This window comes from Ptychodera flava, chromosome 21 (assembly GCF_041260155.1).
Source record: "Ptychodera flava strain L36383 chromosome 21, AS_Pfla_20210202, whole genome shotgun sequence".
Lineage (NCBI taxonomy): Eukaryota > Metazoa > Hemichordata > Enteropneusta > Ptychoderidae > Ptychodera > Ptychodera flava.
The window spans coordinates 7,650,920-7,667,402 of record NC_091948.1 but is presented as its reverse complement, the minus strand read 5'-3'; the positions used below and the strand labels follow the sequence as shown (position 1 = coordinate 7,667,402).

Genomic DNA, 16,483 nt, shown 5'->3' with positions numbered 1-16,483 from the left:
AGTCCAGGGCAGCTCCTTTGCATCCGCTCTCACGAGTCCCATTACTTGGCATTGACCACCTGATTTCGGGGTGCATCCAGCTGCCGGTCAAGAGACATTGGCAAGCGAAGATGCTGCCTTACCAGATCCCAACCGATTTTAAGTATTTTTTTTCAAATAAAATGAAGGAAACAAAATCTTTAAAATCTACAAATGCAATTTATGTAAATTTAACCAAATTTGGTAGATGAAATTACGAATCAAATTATCACAACATTTAAACCTCAGTAAATATCGTATATTGCACGTTTCATACCTGAAACCTGGACTAAAAATAACAATTTCTGTCAGTGACTCCAATACGAATACGAATACGAAACGAAAACGAATACGAAAACGAATACGAAAATAACTTCAGCATCGTCCTTGACATCCACCTTTCGCCATGCTACCGCTCTGAACAACAACATACCATTACCAGGGCCTGAACATTTCTGTTTTTTCCCACTGGTCCCAGGACCAGTGACCTGGTTTTTTTTCACTGGTCAAAGGTAAAATCCACTGTCCTCAAAAATTTGCATAACAATACAAGAATGATTCATTTCTCATACTCATGTTATATATGCATTTCTATCAGATTTGCTTGGGATTTACATACAGCATAAACTGCCAATCTTTTTATATAGACACACTGCATAAACATTTACTTGTAATTTTCTCAAGTTCTTGCACCACATACTTAACATGTTTTTATACTATTGCTATAAATTTCACTTCATTTTTATAATTGCCCAGCGGTTGATTCTTTTCCATTTAAATTGTAAAAAATAGGTTGAAAACACCAAATATCTGAGAGGAACTTCTTTTTCCTTTGATAGCAATAGCAAATTGCCATAACGCTGTTTTGACAAGCTAGGTGGTTCTTGTTAAGATCAGCTACAATCGAGCTAGGGGGTCTTGACTATATAAGGAGTTCAGCACGATGCTGAAGTTATTTTCGTATTCGTTTTCGTATTCGTTTTCGTATTCGTATTCGCATTGGAGTCACTGACAGAAATTGTTATTTTTAGTCCAGGTTTCAGGTATGAAACGTGCAATATACGATATTTACTGAGGTTTAAATATTGTGATAATTTGATTCGTAATTTCATCTGCCAAATTTGGTTAAATTTACATAAATTTGCATTTGTAGATTTCAAAGAACTTTGTTCACTTCATTTTATTTGAAAAAAAAATACTTAAAATCGGTTTGGATCTGGTAAGGCAGCATCTTCGCTTGCCAATGTCTCTTGACCGGGCAGCTGGATGCACCCGAAATCAGGTGGTCAGTGCCAAGTAATGGGACTCGTGAGAGCGGATGCAAAGGAGCTGCCCTGGACTGTACCATTGTTTTGCGGGGAGGGCAGATTTTTGTGAGGCGCTGCAAAACGGGTGACTGTTGAAAGCTATGATGAACGGGGGAAGTTGTCCAGGACAACCATCTGAATAAAAAAATGTGAAAATTGTTATATCCGGTCATCCTTTAGGACTCACTTTAGAATGATCATATCCATTTACAATTTGTATTTCAAGTATTTTACTTGATTTTGATATGGCTCTACGTAGACCTGAAATAAATTATAATAACAATACAATACAATACTTTACAAAACTCAGGGAGTACGGTAAGGCAAAAACTACAAAATCGCAAGTTACGACAAAGTTGTACGTGCTGCTACAGGGGAGAAAGTAACAGAAATCAATGACAATAGGTAGTTTATCTTTCAGAGTAAAGATGTGAGCAATAATAACATAAAACCGGACCGACCGATAATTCATGTATTACATTCAATCAGGGCTCAAAGTAGCGACCATTTTCAGTCGCATAGGCGACCAAATTTTATGAGATTGCGACTGAATTTTTTTCAAGACATTACTCCATACCGTATACGTTATCAAATACAACATATATTCGCTCAGTGTTCACGGAGCATTGTCCTGAAAGGCCGCGACCCCAAAATACGCATTGAATAAGCATAGCCGTTGAGCGGAGTTACTCAAAGGTTTGAGCGCGTTCTCTCCACTGCACAGCCCTGCCAATGTGTCTGCTGATGTTATCTTGAATGATCTGTCAAAATATCCCATGAATTTAATGATAAATTTTACTACAATCCAATCAAGTATCAGAAGCAGTTTTAGTGCTGTCACATCATTTCAATTGAACCAATCATAATCCCAGCATAAAATGTCATCAAAATATAGCTGACAAGGGAAAACAAGCAACCAGTAACTGCAACATGTTTCATGCGTTCACGTGCGTAATGAATATTTGCGTTAGTGGCATGTGACCGGCTAGACCATTTCCGGAAATCGTCCTTTGGAAAGCAGATCAAAGCATCGATTTCATCAAGCTTGGACTGGATTATCCTGTTTCATAAAGGTTTTTGTTTTCAGCTAGATCTAAATATCAAGCAACTTTAAATTTGTTGAAATATCATGGCAAATCTGCCGGGTAGCGACTGCAATTATGTAGAACCATGGAGGTAGTAGAGAACAGACCATGGATGGGACTGTGGCGATGACCTCAATGACCCGAGCGAGTTCGATACACGCCACAAGTACCGCTGCGATATCACAGCTAGGATTAAATGCGCATATACGTTTGAGTTTTGTTCTCTTGCCTACAAAATATCTATCGAAAGTTGATAGTTGCTGCATTTCTATTCAGAGTTTTTGTTGAAAAAAGTAGCTATCTACGGCTAGCGGCTTAATTGGTCCCCCAAAATAGTACTGCTGAAAGTTTTTGGAGTGACCTGCAGAACGGAGTTGTAGAGCGGGGCAAACTGCGTAACACTAAAACTGGATCGCACAGTAACAAATGACGGAAACCGATCGAGTCAGTTGCGACAGCTACTAGACTAGCTGAAGTCTATTTATCATAGAATACAGGTATTTCTCGATATTTCGCGATACAAATTAATTTCCATGCATTCTGGTGTATCTTATCATAACGTATTAGTTGATCAACATGTTCTGGCAATGACAGTTGACGCAAACGCAAGGAAAGAAAAAGAGATGGGCCGTACTGACATAAAGACTCTGACAACAGCTCACACATTAATTAATCTTTATTAGGGAAACAAATGTACCGATCGGAACATAGGCCTATGATACCATTTTATTCATCTCGTTTTCTTTTATGACGCTTTCCCACATCATATGAGATGATATTTTCTTTGCGACAGCAGTCTAAATATAGCATGTCATCGACTTAGGGGCATGCGATAACGTTGAGCCCTGCATTCACTGTCCTTATGACGATCACTTTCTCAGAGATATCAGTTTAAAACAAGAAAATTACCTTTAAGTTTACAACTCGTCAAATTGGGCGGGTCAGCTAAATTTCCATTATCGATACTAATGATGTCAACAGAATGTTTAAGTTGGTTGTTGTGATAGAAGTTAATACGAAAACGAATACGAATACGAATACGAAAAGATGTTTGTTTAAAATATCTTTCCTCCAAAGACTACTACTGGCCCACAGGCGCTAATAGCTTGGTAGTCTGCTAAATAGATCGATTTTCGGCTCGATCTTTCGATCCCGTGGTCAGTATGCCCGCCACTGTAACCTAGTGAGTATTTTGGTTACAATGGCGCGCATATCGACTACGGGATCGATAGATCGAACCGAAAATCGATCTATTCAACAGACTACCCAGCTAAGGAGTGCCTGTGTACTGGCCGTTTGTTTTTAAAATCTCTCCTCTAATTATAGCAACGATATCTTTCAATCTAGGGCCTAAAAAGATTGATCTTTTTTCAACTTACATTCTCAAATATTGAAGTATTGATATATTGTCATATAAAAAGCATTTTATACGTACGAAATTGAACTAAAAATAAAAAATTTTGTCAGTGACTCCAATACGAATACGAATACGAATACGAAAACGAATACGAAAACGAATACGAAAATAACTTCAGCATCGTGAATTAAGCATGGTGACCTTCTAAATTCAGAAGCTTGCTTGCTACGGACGATCGGGAAGTTGTAATGAGACTCCTTCCAGAGAATTTTACTGCAAAATACTCCTTTGATAGACAGAGATAAAATATTTTCACACAATTTTGGGGTTGCTGATATTTTTAGCGGAGGCTATGGTCAGATTTTTACCACATGAAATTTTACATGTAAAATGAGTACGTGGCCCGTCATTTGATTTTTGCAGTGCAGTGGCTAGTGGACGCACATCGCCTGGCTCATATCATGAATCGCAAACTGTAATAGAGTAACTGATCTTCCTTTAGAGTTTACGTTGTGATGAGAGAAAAAGACTAAATTTTAAATGTTTGATTGACTTAAAGACGCGATAATTATTGTAATTTTGTAGCTAAAAGACGTAGTCTCTCAATGGAATGGGCCTCTTGGTTTTAGTGTAGGCCTAACTGGCTTTAGTGCGTCTCTGCTACCTCCTTGGTTTCAGTAAGTTCGGTATTTTGGGGGGACGTAGTTTCTAATTTTTCGTCAAAAGACACTAGAACACAATCTTGGAAAAGCACTGGACATTCCCTTGCAAAATAAATTGGCTCCTTTTTTGTATTGGTCTGCGGACTTTTTAGGGGTAATTAGTACTGGTTCGGGATAAAAATCACTGGTCCGGGACTTCGGGTAATTTTCAGGCCCTGCATACGTGCGCATGCGTAGTTATTTACGAACATCTGGGCCTGTCCGTCAAAGGAATAGGGGATCAAAACGAGGCAATTGCCCCACCCCCTCGGGCACAGTTTCATGACACACACGGTCTAATCCCCACATTTTTCCCGTATCGCCCGAGGTGGGGGGGGGGGGGTTTACATTGACTGGCGCATAAAGCAATGAGATGTTACAAAAGTCAAACGTTAGAAAGTTACGCCGTAACTGCAGTACATCAGCATACCGCGACTTCAACCAGAAATTAAAGGACCAGGCATTTCATAGAAACACAGATTATAGATGATGCATTCATGCATATCACGGCCTGATGGGGGTCTTAACAAATTTAGGGAATGTGAAGGTTTTCCTAAAGCATCGATTCATGGCTTGGGGTTCTTTTCTTTGAACCAGTACACCTAACATCTTTCTATTGCAGTACCCCAACCGAGCTTTGGTTGCTACCAACGACGCGCATCGAACTCTCTACACCTGGCCACAGGTGGGAAACCTTCCATCCACTGTCTATACTCTAACGATTCAACTCAGAGTTACGGTCACCTACCATAACAAGACGGATATTATGTATTATCAGCTTCTCCTTTGTACCGTTTCTTCAAATAAAATTGTTCCTTTCACTTATACGTTTCAACATTTTAAGAATGGCACATTCGCTTGCACTCAAGAAAGAGAATATGATTATCAGTTGAATTACGCCACATTAGGACTAAGAATACGATACATAACATATGTAAAGCATCCATCACACAAGTACCTTTACGAAACTTTACCGAAAGAAAAAAATTATCTATCTATCTATCTATCTATCTATCTATCTATCTATCTAATCTAAATATTATATAGCGCCTAATATCAAAAGTGAAACTATGATCAGTGGCGCTTTAAGTGATATTTAAAATGCTTTCTGAAAGATGTTCGTTTTACGCGTATTTTGAAAGTCTTGACATTGGGAGATGTCTCTTTGTCCAAGCTTAGAGAGGGTAGAGAGTTCCAAAAGACAGGGGCTACTGATGAGAAAGAGCGGCGACCGTAGGAAGTCAGATTCCATCTGGGTACGTGTAAAAATGCATTCATTCGATTAACGAAGATTATGTGATGAAGATCGTGGTGCAATTAAGATCCTGCAATTGTGTGGAGAGAGTCAAAATAATTTTAAAAAATAAAAAGAAATTTAAAATAATAATTATGTATCCGATGAAGGAATACTACTAAATGGGAAATTCTTGATCCTGCAAATACAAAACATATTTTTTAAAAAGTTACAATACGGTTGAAGAGTTTAGTAGGACCAGATTCACAAAAAGGGCTTTGCAAAATAAACGTTCATTCCTACCCTGAAGCGACGGCAGTACCACTACTCCCTAGGAGTAGTGGTACTGCCGTCGCATGTTGATTGCTGCATGAGCTGTTAATTCTATATGCCACTGTCTCTTACACTCACACACACATACATGTATGTGTGTGTGTGTTGTGTGTGTGTGTATATATATATATATTATATATATATATATATATATATATATATATAATATATATTATATATATATATATATATATATATATATGTATATATATATATATATAGATATATATATATATATATATTATATATATATACACGCGGTTGTATAAATTTTTTTGTTAATTTATTTGTGTTTGTTATTTATTCAATGTTCTATGATATTGTTTGGTTGTTTGTTTGTTTATTTGTTTCTGTTTGTCTGTATTTTTTATTTATTCATGTATATGTATGCTTATTTATATGTTTATTAATATGTTTGTTTTCTTTTTGTTTATTTATTTGTTTGTTTGTTTGTTTGTTTGCTCGTTTGTTTGTCTTTCCCTGGCTCCCCTGTGCTAACATCGGCAGGAAATTTCTTCAACCATGTCGACAAACAGTTTCAAAAGGGGTCTAAACTTCACAAGATCTTCAACAGAAACACAATTAAAGTGAGTTATAGCTGTATGAAGAATATGGCATGTATATTCAAATCGCATAATAAGAGGGTAATCACCGGAGATCAGCGTAAGGACCAATCAGCTGATTGTAATTGCAGGGTTAAGTCGGCATGCCTCTTAAATAACTGTCAAGTCAAAGGCGTGGTTTACAAGACCAATGCAGATAAGAGATGACAATGCAGAGAGGGTTTACATCGGCCTCACTGAACACCTTCCAGAAGCGCTACACTAACCATATGAAATCCGTAACGAGAGATACAAAAACGACACCGAGTTGTCAAAATTTGTATAGAATTTAAGAAATAAGGGCCAAGTCTTTGACATTTCATGGTCAATCATTGATAAAGCATTGAGTTACTCTAACATAAGCAAGCGATGTAATCTTTGTATATCAGAAAAGCTGCACATTATCAATGCTAACAAATCTACACTATTAAACAAACGCTCTGAGTTGGTTTCAAAATGTCGCCACCAAAACAAATACTATTTATCGTTAACACCACCTACAGATAGAATGGTTCGTCTCAATCATATATGTATGAGTGTCGAGCTAGTAATCCTTTCACTTCTATCTGAAGATTGGAGAATGCATGAAACTTAAGTAATAGATTTCATTTCTTTGTACTTGAAGTAATCTGTTTATGTGTATATCTATATATATCTATATATATATATATATATATATATATATATATATATATATATATATATATATATATATATATATATATATATATATGACATTTGTATAATACCCCATTGCTGTTATTATTAACGACTGAATTTCAGTCCGGACAAAACGTCGACTTTGTCAACAATAACATCGCATGACATAATTTTTTCGATTCTGTCCTATGTACTCTGAGCTGGAGTCGAACTCGATTAGCGAGAAGCTATTTTTTTGACTCCTTTTGCCAATTTTATTTTCTACTTTCCACTCACTGTACCATTTACGCTTATATTGGCAATAAATGAATGAATGAATGAATCGAATGACATAATTAACGAGTTGTGTTTACAAGGATGCTTTGTCTTTTGAAATACACGAGGAAGAGGAAGAAAATGTATGAATTATACAATTGTTCAGATATCAAAATTGTTTTGGTTGTTTTATCACAAGTTCATTTTACTACCGGTCCTGGTACCAAAGGGAAAACCTCTATAAATTCCAGCTATCGTGTAATTGATCAAATTAGTATATGCGCAGTAGCAGCATCGGTCGGTTAACATGTTTTCATGATGTACACATAATGTCCAACTCTCCTTTACGGACCCAAAACTTTAACTTTCTCACTTCTTTCAACTTTTGTGGAGGAGTACTTCCCGAATATGGGCACGGTGTGGCGTGTCAATACTGAGCCTGTTCATATTATCGTCTGTACGAAGACATATTTGTTTCATTAATGTTTTCGGAGGCAGACATCCGAAAAAAAAATTAGTTTGGCTAAGTTACCAGGCAGATATTTAACAAAGAAAACACTGAGCCTGTTCATATTATCGTCCGTAAAATGACTGGTTTGTTTTATTCTTGTTTTCAGAAGCAGGCATAGGACTGAATGGAACTGATATGATCACGAAAATATGAAGTTCGAGGTCTTCCTTATAGCTATAAATTGTCATTAAACATACACAACAATTTAAAGTCTCTGTAAGAGTCTATATAATGTTCGGTTAGTACCTCCTCCTGTACACTTCCAATCACACAGGGTTGTATGAAATGTTCGCATATTCATAGCCTCCCAAAAATGTCTCAGAGTCACAGATTAGTCAAATGTACAACTCTCTTCGTGCTCCTGGAGTTTTCTTCTTCACTGTTTATTGTCATCAGGAAACTAAGAATTACTTATTTTCTTATATAGGCTTATGTTGACTAATGCGGTCACGTTTTATAGTTTTACAGGCGATCATTTATATAACTCTTAACAGCGTCGATCATAATTTTGAACTTAAAGTTTCACAAACCTGGGAACAGAATGCCAAACAATGTGATACAAATGTTCCCTTTTTCACTCACAGAATGTATTTTGTGTCCCTAGAAACGCATGTGAACTTTACAGCCGAATGTTGCATGCTGTTCCATGATTGACTACCAGTATATGTTGACGTTCATTGCCTCTCTCGGTGGATTGCTAATAAAAACATAAACAATTCTCCTATTCTAGTCATTGTACAGACACGTTTTATCTACTGCCTATGTATATTTGTATAAAATCAAAATCTTCTCCAACCTCCCTGATTTGAGCGGATCCCCTCCCCAAAAAACAAAACAAAAACGGGGTGAGCAATGTCTTATTCAGACTGTCCACTTTGTGATATTTCCCGTTCTGGAGGACATCCTTCAAATCATGATGTTAATTTTTTTGTCGTTGGGTTGTGATTCGCAATTTAAATCTTTCGTCCCGTCTCCCACTCTTGTCGACACTTGCCACAATCTATGGTCTTGCGAAGTACAAGCATGGAACCTACAACACGCAAGTTGTGGTAGGTTCATGGTACAAGTAAAGTTAAAGTTCCATGTAATTTCTCACACGATTTCGGAGGACGACAGGGTTCAAAGCGGAAGTTCAGGCTTTCATGAGTAGTCAACACGACCGATACTTCCGGTTTCTTTGAAGAGTACAAAGCGTGTAAAGACTACGGCATTCAAGCGTCGGAACTATCTTAAAAAATTCGCTGCTGATTATTTGGAGAAAATCATAGACGACAATCTTTCAAAATTCCCCGTCACCCTCTTCTTCAATCAGACGATTGTCGCCAACAGTGTGATCCGACGTTCCACATTCGTTCATTCGTTCCACTTCCGGGAACTGCCCTCCCTGATTTAAGCGATCCAAAAACGACGTTAGCAACTTCTTATTCAGATGGTCAGTTTGTGTTATTTCCCGTTCTGGAGGACTTTCTTCCATCGCCACATCGTTCGGTTGTGAGCTTTCCTCGCAAGTTTGTACTGTAATTTCCTTTTCGGAGGTCAGTGCATCTGCGGTGATTTTGTCGGCCATGTTGATTGAGGTTTTAACTATTATTTAGCAGGGGTGGTTTTGTAGTTTGGGCTATTTTGAGGGTTTATTATATACACCGAATATGTTTACTCTGGAGATTCATCTCCATTTCCTGATTTTCATTTAACACATTGCAAATATCAATATTATTTTTCCACGCACTTATAGTGGTTTAATGAAAGTCATAATAGCATGAACAGTAGGTATCCATCTGTAAGAACTTATCGCCTTGTACCCATCAACAGAATCGTTTAGCCCATTAGTGGAGAATACAAATGCCAACGAACATAGTGCATCCGAGCGAGTTTCGTGCTGAAGTAACAACATTGTGCAACCAACCTCACCAAATCCGGTAATGAAGAGCTGTACATGTACACATTTTCTTCTGATAAGGTAAGGTTAAATTTTATTGTTAGCTGCAACGTGTAAAATTGTACGCCCATTACCGTGTTAGTGTACGAGTTCCTAAACGTTTACATAAACATTTTCACTTGTGTTGGGTTCTCATGATGAGTTAATGAATATGATGACAGCCAATATAACCGTACTGCATGATGACCTGGCTACTTCTTGAAAGGCCAGCTAGCCTAAAATACACCGGGAAGACTGTTCCTCCTCGACCTCCTCCCGTTTTGGTTGGAAAATCAGTTTTTGATGAAAAACAACCTCTAACCGTAACTCAAAACAAGGTTGGATCAGTTGAAGTCGGTCGTTGTAAGAATATCCCTAGACACCTTAGACACTGTACTTTATGCAAAAGTGATATTGGAGATGAATTTCGTTGTACTATAATTTGTCAAAGTGCACCAGCACAAGGTTTAAGAGATACTGACCGTAATTCTATTTTTGATATTCAGGCTCAGCTGAAACATTTTGACAAGATGTCCTTCTTCAAATACATATAATGTCTTCTTCTTCTGATTCCTTTGTGCACATAACTGCAAAGTTCTTTAATGAGCTGATGAAAGCTGATAACATGTAATTTTGAGATGACTTTTGTCATCTCTTTCTTGCAAAGTTTTCCAATCCTGTAATTCTTTTGTTTTGTATTTTATTTTATGCCAATGTCACATATGTGGACATGGCTAAATAAATAAATAAATAAATAAATAAATATGTTTCCTCTACAGAAGAATCAATTTCAAAGGTGGGGGGCGGGTGCTCTTGAGGTAGCAACACATGTTGCCTTGATACTCTCAATCTCACCACCCATTAGCGTCACCTGTTCAATGATAGGTGATGAGTTGATGACAAAGGCTTTGCAAAAGCAGCAATAATCATGAGGTGACATGTCCTTCACAAATAGTAATCAGCACTAGCAAATGATTACGAGTAACAAATATCATTTGTCATTGGCAGGTGATATCCAATCAAGTGCATCCAGATGCCTAAAAAATTCAAAGGGGAGAATACCAAGGCTACGGCCGCCAGAGCTCGCAAAGCTGAAGCCAGGGCACAGGAGGAGTCTAGGAAACAGAAAGAGCTTGAAGATGAGTACTGGAGAGATGATGATAAATCTGCTGCTAAGAAACAGGAAAGAAAAGTATGTCAGTTATTATTATTATACATTTTTTTGCACTTTTTCATCATTCTATTATGTTTTTGTACAAAGTGGTTTAATCAATGATCAACTTCAGAAACAGCAGAAAAGTACATGTATTTGCATGCTAAGTACGGTGGTTTGTGTTGAACTGTTGACAATACAGGAACTAGGCGTAATGTCTAAATAGAGGAGTTGCCAAAACCGTCAGGTGTAACTGTGGTCTAGCGGTAATTATATCAGTAAACAACAAAAAAAACAACTCTGTGAAAGTTGAAATATTGTCTGGAAGAAGGAAAAGCTTAGTCATAATAACACCACGCATCCACACACATCCCGCTAACTGTCCAGACTGCATCATTTGCAAGTGTCATTTGTGCTGATCTGGTGCTGTTGCTCTGACTACTGATATGTTTATTTCCCGTATTGCCAACAGTTCAATGCAAACCACTGTATACAATCATTTCCTGTAGGTGAAAAGCTATCAGATTCAAATGCCGATAAAATTTCTACTATCAGATTCAAATGCCGATAAAATTTCTACACATTTGTGTTCCAAATTACTGAAATATTGTTAAGATTCCTTATGATTCAACTGAAAAGATGAGAACAAATCATAGTCTTTATATGTACATGGAAGTTAGCATTCAACAATTGACCATATAGGAACTGTGTGATGAAATTTGAAAATGCTCAGACCTTGTGTAGTTGCAAAATCACAGGCAAAGAATCTAACAATAGTTTTAGACTGAAGACATCAATTTGATGTCTCTGTCTGTGTACTGTACAGCATAGCATTGTGTCTATCATAACAGAAATTCTTCTCCCTGTAGCCAGTCTGTTCATGTTCCGCATAATTAGTATGCAATTTTGGTGCATTTTTTCCTCAGGCAGGAAAGGAGAGAAAGAAGCAGGAAGAATTAGAAAGAAAGGCAGCTGCAAGGAAAGCCCTTGAAGAAGAGGAAGCAGCTCTTGCCAAAACATCAGCCAAGCAGACACCAAACAAACTAACCAGAGCTCAAATACAACAACAGATTGAAAGCCAGCCAAAAGGTGAGTACTTTTATTGTGGGTGGCATTTCAGAGAGGAGCAAATGTATTTTGCAGGGTGAGTAGTTATTGGAAATCAGAATGAAATATGACATCTTTTTCCACTTAAACATGTACTTATACCAATGTCATGTGCTGTATGAAGGTGTGTTAGACTGTTACTCGTGTATGTGTGTTGGCCTGATATTGGTGTCAAGCTTGATTAATTAATGCATGTATTGGTATCTGTTGAAAAGTTTCCAAGAGTTACTGTGGCTTTTTAATGATCATCCTAAACTATCTGTGATGATCATTTACCAAATCATAGAAATTGGAAAACTGTGCCCAGGATTGCTGCCTTTGGTTTGTCTCATTTTGAAATTGTTTTCAAGAATGCCACAAAGTCAGTGGCAAATTGTGCATTGCAAGTCGTTTTTGTATTAAATTAGTGCCCCTGTAGTCTTTTGATTTTATGACACAGTGAATGCATTCATCTCAAATAATAATTTTGTGTTTGTACTTTTCATTTGAGATATATATACTTTTTAATTAATTTAAAGATATGATAACCAAACTGTTTATTAATTTATAGCAACTCCCACACGAGCATTAAGTCATGATGAAACTCCCTTGGAGGAAAATCCAAACCGATTATTGGAAGAAGGTGCTGTGGAGGCCAGATCTGTTGAAGATGCCATTGCTGTATTGAGGTGGGTACTGATCAATCTTCAATTGACCACTGGCTTGCTTTAATTGTAACACTTGGTAAACATGTACTCTATCTTTTAGTGTGTTTTCAGTCCTTAATGTCAGGTCAGAATTGTATTTCCTCTCTTTCATTGCTGAATTGTATGTGACCATTAAAAGGGAAGTTAGTATTTAAGTTAGTGTCTGACAAACAAAAAATGAGTGAACAGCATCCAGCCAAGGTGTGCTCAGTGACAACACACAGGCACATGCTAAAATTGTATTGGAAGATCTGAATCACAACACGTACGCTTATGAGTATTCAAAATTTGCATATTCTTTGTTTTGAAAATGTATTCTTTTGTATAGTCACTAACATACGAATTGACTGCTACAAAAAAATAGGGTGGTCCATCCCTAAAAATTTTCTCATGGAGAACCCTGAAACATGTTGTCGTTCTGTGTCCACAGTGTAAAAGAAGCAGAAAAAGATCGTCATCCAGAAAAGAGGATGAAAGCAGCATATGCAGCCTACGAACAGGAAAATCTTCCCAGACTGAAAGCTGAGAATCCGAACATGAGGCTGTCCCAGGTCAAACAGATGCTGAAGAAGGACTGGATGAAAGCGCCAGAAAATCCCATGAATCAGAGATACCAAGAATACAATGCCGGGAGATGAGAGTGGTGTGAGGTTGTCTGTTACTGGCCATAGAGGGCGCTAGATGATGACAACACTTCCTATCATTCTATAATTGCATCTATTTCTTACTGTCTGTAAAAGAGACTTATTACCGCTATTTTTATGGAAAGAAAAGTCAAATGTATTGTGTAGGTGCATTTCAAATGTATTAAAACGCTGCACACACATGCGAAAGGCAGGTGTTGAGTGATCTCAGAAATTGAAATGTATATGAATTGTCATGGCTTGCAAAGTATTATTCATGGTTGAAAACCAAATATTCAATCAGATGTGTTTAACTTCTTAAGTATTTGTTATTATCATGATGGCTGGTTGACAGTTGATTGGATGGTGCTGGCTTTCATATACACAATAACAAATGAGAGTTGAACGAGCTCTTAAGGTAGAATGAAATTGAAAAGCTATATTTTTTTTTTTGAATATGTGTCCCATAAAATGACAACTAGAAAGACTAACCCTGATCAGCATAATTTATTGAACCTGTGTGTCTCCCACTACTTTGGTTTAACCTATGTACATAGAATTGTGTATGGATCTTGGCAGTATAGTGCATATCTATAGAGGTCAGACATAGCTGAACCATTTCACTACCGTGATATGGCCCAAGCCAATGTCATCCATGGTGATTTTGGATTTGTTTACATGAAATTAGGGTGAACAGATGAACCCTAACCTTTGACCCCAAGTAACCTTTGACATCATGAGAAGAATCTCTTCCTGACTGTTTGCATCGTGTTGACATCCCTGCTGTATTATAGATCACGGTTCAAATCAAATAGAGCACACAAATTTCAAACAAGCTCTTTCCAGTACCAAAAACAGGAAGAAAAAATATACTTCAGGTTTTAGAAAACTTATGTATGTATGCTTGGTGTCAGACTGTTTGGTATAGATACGACTAAATCAAATAACTGATATACATTTCATAGGCCATGGTGGGATGCTACAGGACTCGTAAATCAGCTTAATGTCGTACAATTATTGAATTGTAAGTTTATTCTTCCAGTAAGAAGTGCTGATCTCTGCTCTTATCCTGCTGCTTTTCAATGATGTGGTTTGTATCTTTGCTGTACAACCAGTAAGGATCTGAGGGACAATCTCAGATTGTCGCATAGGTTCATGAAACGAAATTCCTTCATGTACATCAAAACCCCCCTCCCCCATCCCCTAAACGAAAGTTCAAAAGTGCGAAATTTTGATGCCTGCCTGAGAGTACAATGTAAGATTTTGCTATACAATGTAGCTACTGACGAATATGTTTTCCCTGACCACATTACATCGTCAAGTAATGGATCAAATTTGAATACTAACCGCTGTCAGTATGACGCGAACGAGTTGGAAATAGTTACAGCAAAATTTGTTCGTACGAGTGTGCAGTTTTGGTTAATTTTTACGCACAATGTAAAGAGAACTTGTAATCAAAAAATAAAAGTGCTGAAAGTGAAGTTCACTAATTGAATGAAGGTCAAACCCCCTCCCCCTCCTAAACGAATAAATTTCGCTTTTTGAACTTATGCGACAATCTGAGACGGGTCCCTAAGTTCCTAGGTATCAGACGTAGTGATGTACAATTATATCATGTCAGAAATGGTGGTAGCCTGTGTTTATTCTAGCCTGATACCTTAAGTGATATTTGCTTCTCACAATGGCCATGCTGCTAACAAACCATGTATTTAACAGCCTTATTGATTAAAAAACTCAGTGTTGTTCAAACAGGAATAAAAAACAAACATGTATGCTGTTGACACTGTGAATGTCATTACTCCAGATTAAGTGTCAGCTGCACAGCTAAGCTGCTAGTGACATGTAATTACAGATGCTGTGATCTAATCAAGCACAACAATTACAGACAAATTGTTGAAATGTGACTCAGTGTGTAAAATGTTGCCCATTTGGGAGATGAAGTGCATGGGTCTCATCTCTGGCAGGCTTCAGTCATTGTGGTATCACGCCAATTGTGTGAGGTCAGAAAAAAAAGTCAGTACAAAGGGCCTGACTGACCCAGATTTGGCTCATTTCAAGATTTCTTTTTTTTTTTTTTTCTCAAAATCTTCATATATGCAATACTGCCCACATAAATCACTGCAGGCAACAATAGCAGGGCGTTACAAAAGGCCCCACACGCCACATCTAGGTTTATTAATATTAATCAGTCTCAGGCCATACTTCAGTTGTGCTTGCTTTGATGAATTTTGAAAATTGATATAGTGTGTCGGTTCCCCATAAAAGTGAACCTTACATCAGTATGATGTATTTGAGAAAGGTGTTTGGACTTTACAAGATTCTGAAAAGTTAAAGAAAGTTTGATGGCAGTGATGAATTATGCAAATCTCTGTACAGTGCAGCGTGCTTGGCTGAGAATGTATTTGTGTTTGATGAATGCTCAAAGTAAGAGAACTTCACTTGAAGAAGTGCACTCTCTCTATGTTTTTGAACACCAGTTGCCGTCCAGTTACAAGGGCTGGATTGTTTGACATTTTCATCTAAAAGGAGACAAGATAGTTTTGATTTTGCAGAGTTCGAAACTCAATGACTCAGAGCAGGTACTGTTCAGTGATGGCAAGTGGGTATAGTCACTGTTTGTGATCAGGAAATACAGACATGCACAACAGATGATCTATACTCTAATGTTCTATGATGTGGACATGCAGGCAGAGGACGTTATTAGCTCTGAGTGGTTTAATTGTCTCGGATGTCAGACCAGTTAACCGGTCTGGTTATCTCTCTCGTAAATTCATAGCACTCTTTGTATTATTGACTCTGGCAGCTACCTGTTGATGCAGCAAGATGACAGAGGAGATTCTGCTGGAATACAAAAAGTCAGTGAATTCATGATCAATGTTTCAGTATTTATTAATAAAGGAAAACAACTTACTGTCAATACAAGTACTTTCCTT

General features: G+C 37.4%; 1 protein-coding gene across 1 annotated transcript; it reads left to right on the top strand.

Moving 5' to 3' along the window:
* Positions 1-9,883: 9,883 nt before the first annotated feature.
* On the top strand, positions 9,884-15,440 carry LOC139121268 (coiled-coil domain-containing protein 124-like). The gene is made up of 5 exons (XM_070686008.1): positions 9,884-10,023; positions 10,990-11,173; positions 12,061-12,223; positions 12,792-12,909; positions 13,358-15,440. The coding sequence occupies exons 2-5, from the start codon at positions 11,015-11,017 to the stop codon at positions 13,563-13,565; spliced, it is 648 nt and encodes a 215-aa protein (XP_070542109.1). The 5' UTR covers positions 9,884-10,023; positions 10,990-11,014; the 3' UTR covers positions 13,566-15,440.
* The last annotated feature ends 1,043 nt before the right edge of the window (positions 15,441-16,483 follow it).

Bases quoted from the DNA above. Each gene is read 5' to 3' on its own strand.
- LOC139121268 (XM_070686008.1), top strand. From the start codon at position 11,015: ATGCCTAAAAAATTCAAAGGGGAGAATACCAAGGCTACGGCCGCCAGA. The intron at 11,174-12,060 runs GTATGTCAGTTA...TTTTTTCCTCAG, and splicing joins CTAAGAAACAGGAAAGAAAA to GCAGGAAAGGAGAGAAAGAA. The intron at 12,910-13,357 runs GTGGGTACTGAT...CTGTGTCCACAG, and splicing joins GATGCCATTGCTGTATTGAG to TGTAAAAGAAGCAGAAAAAG.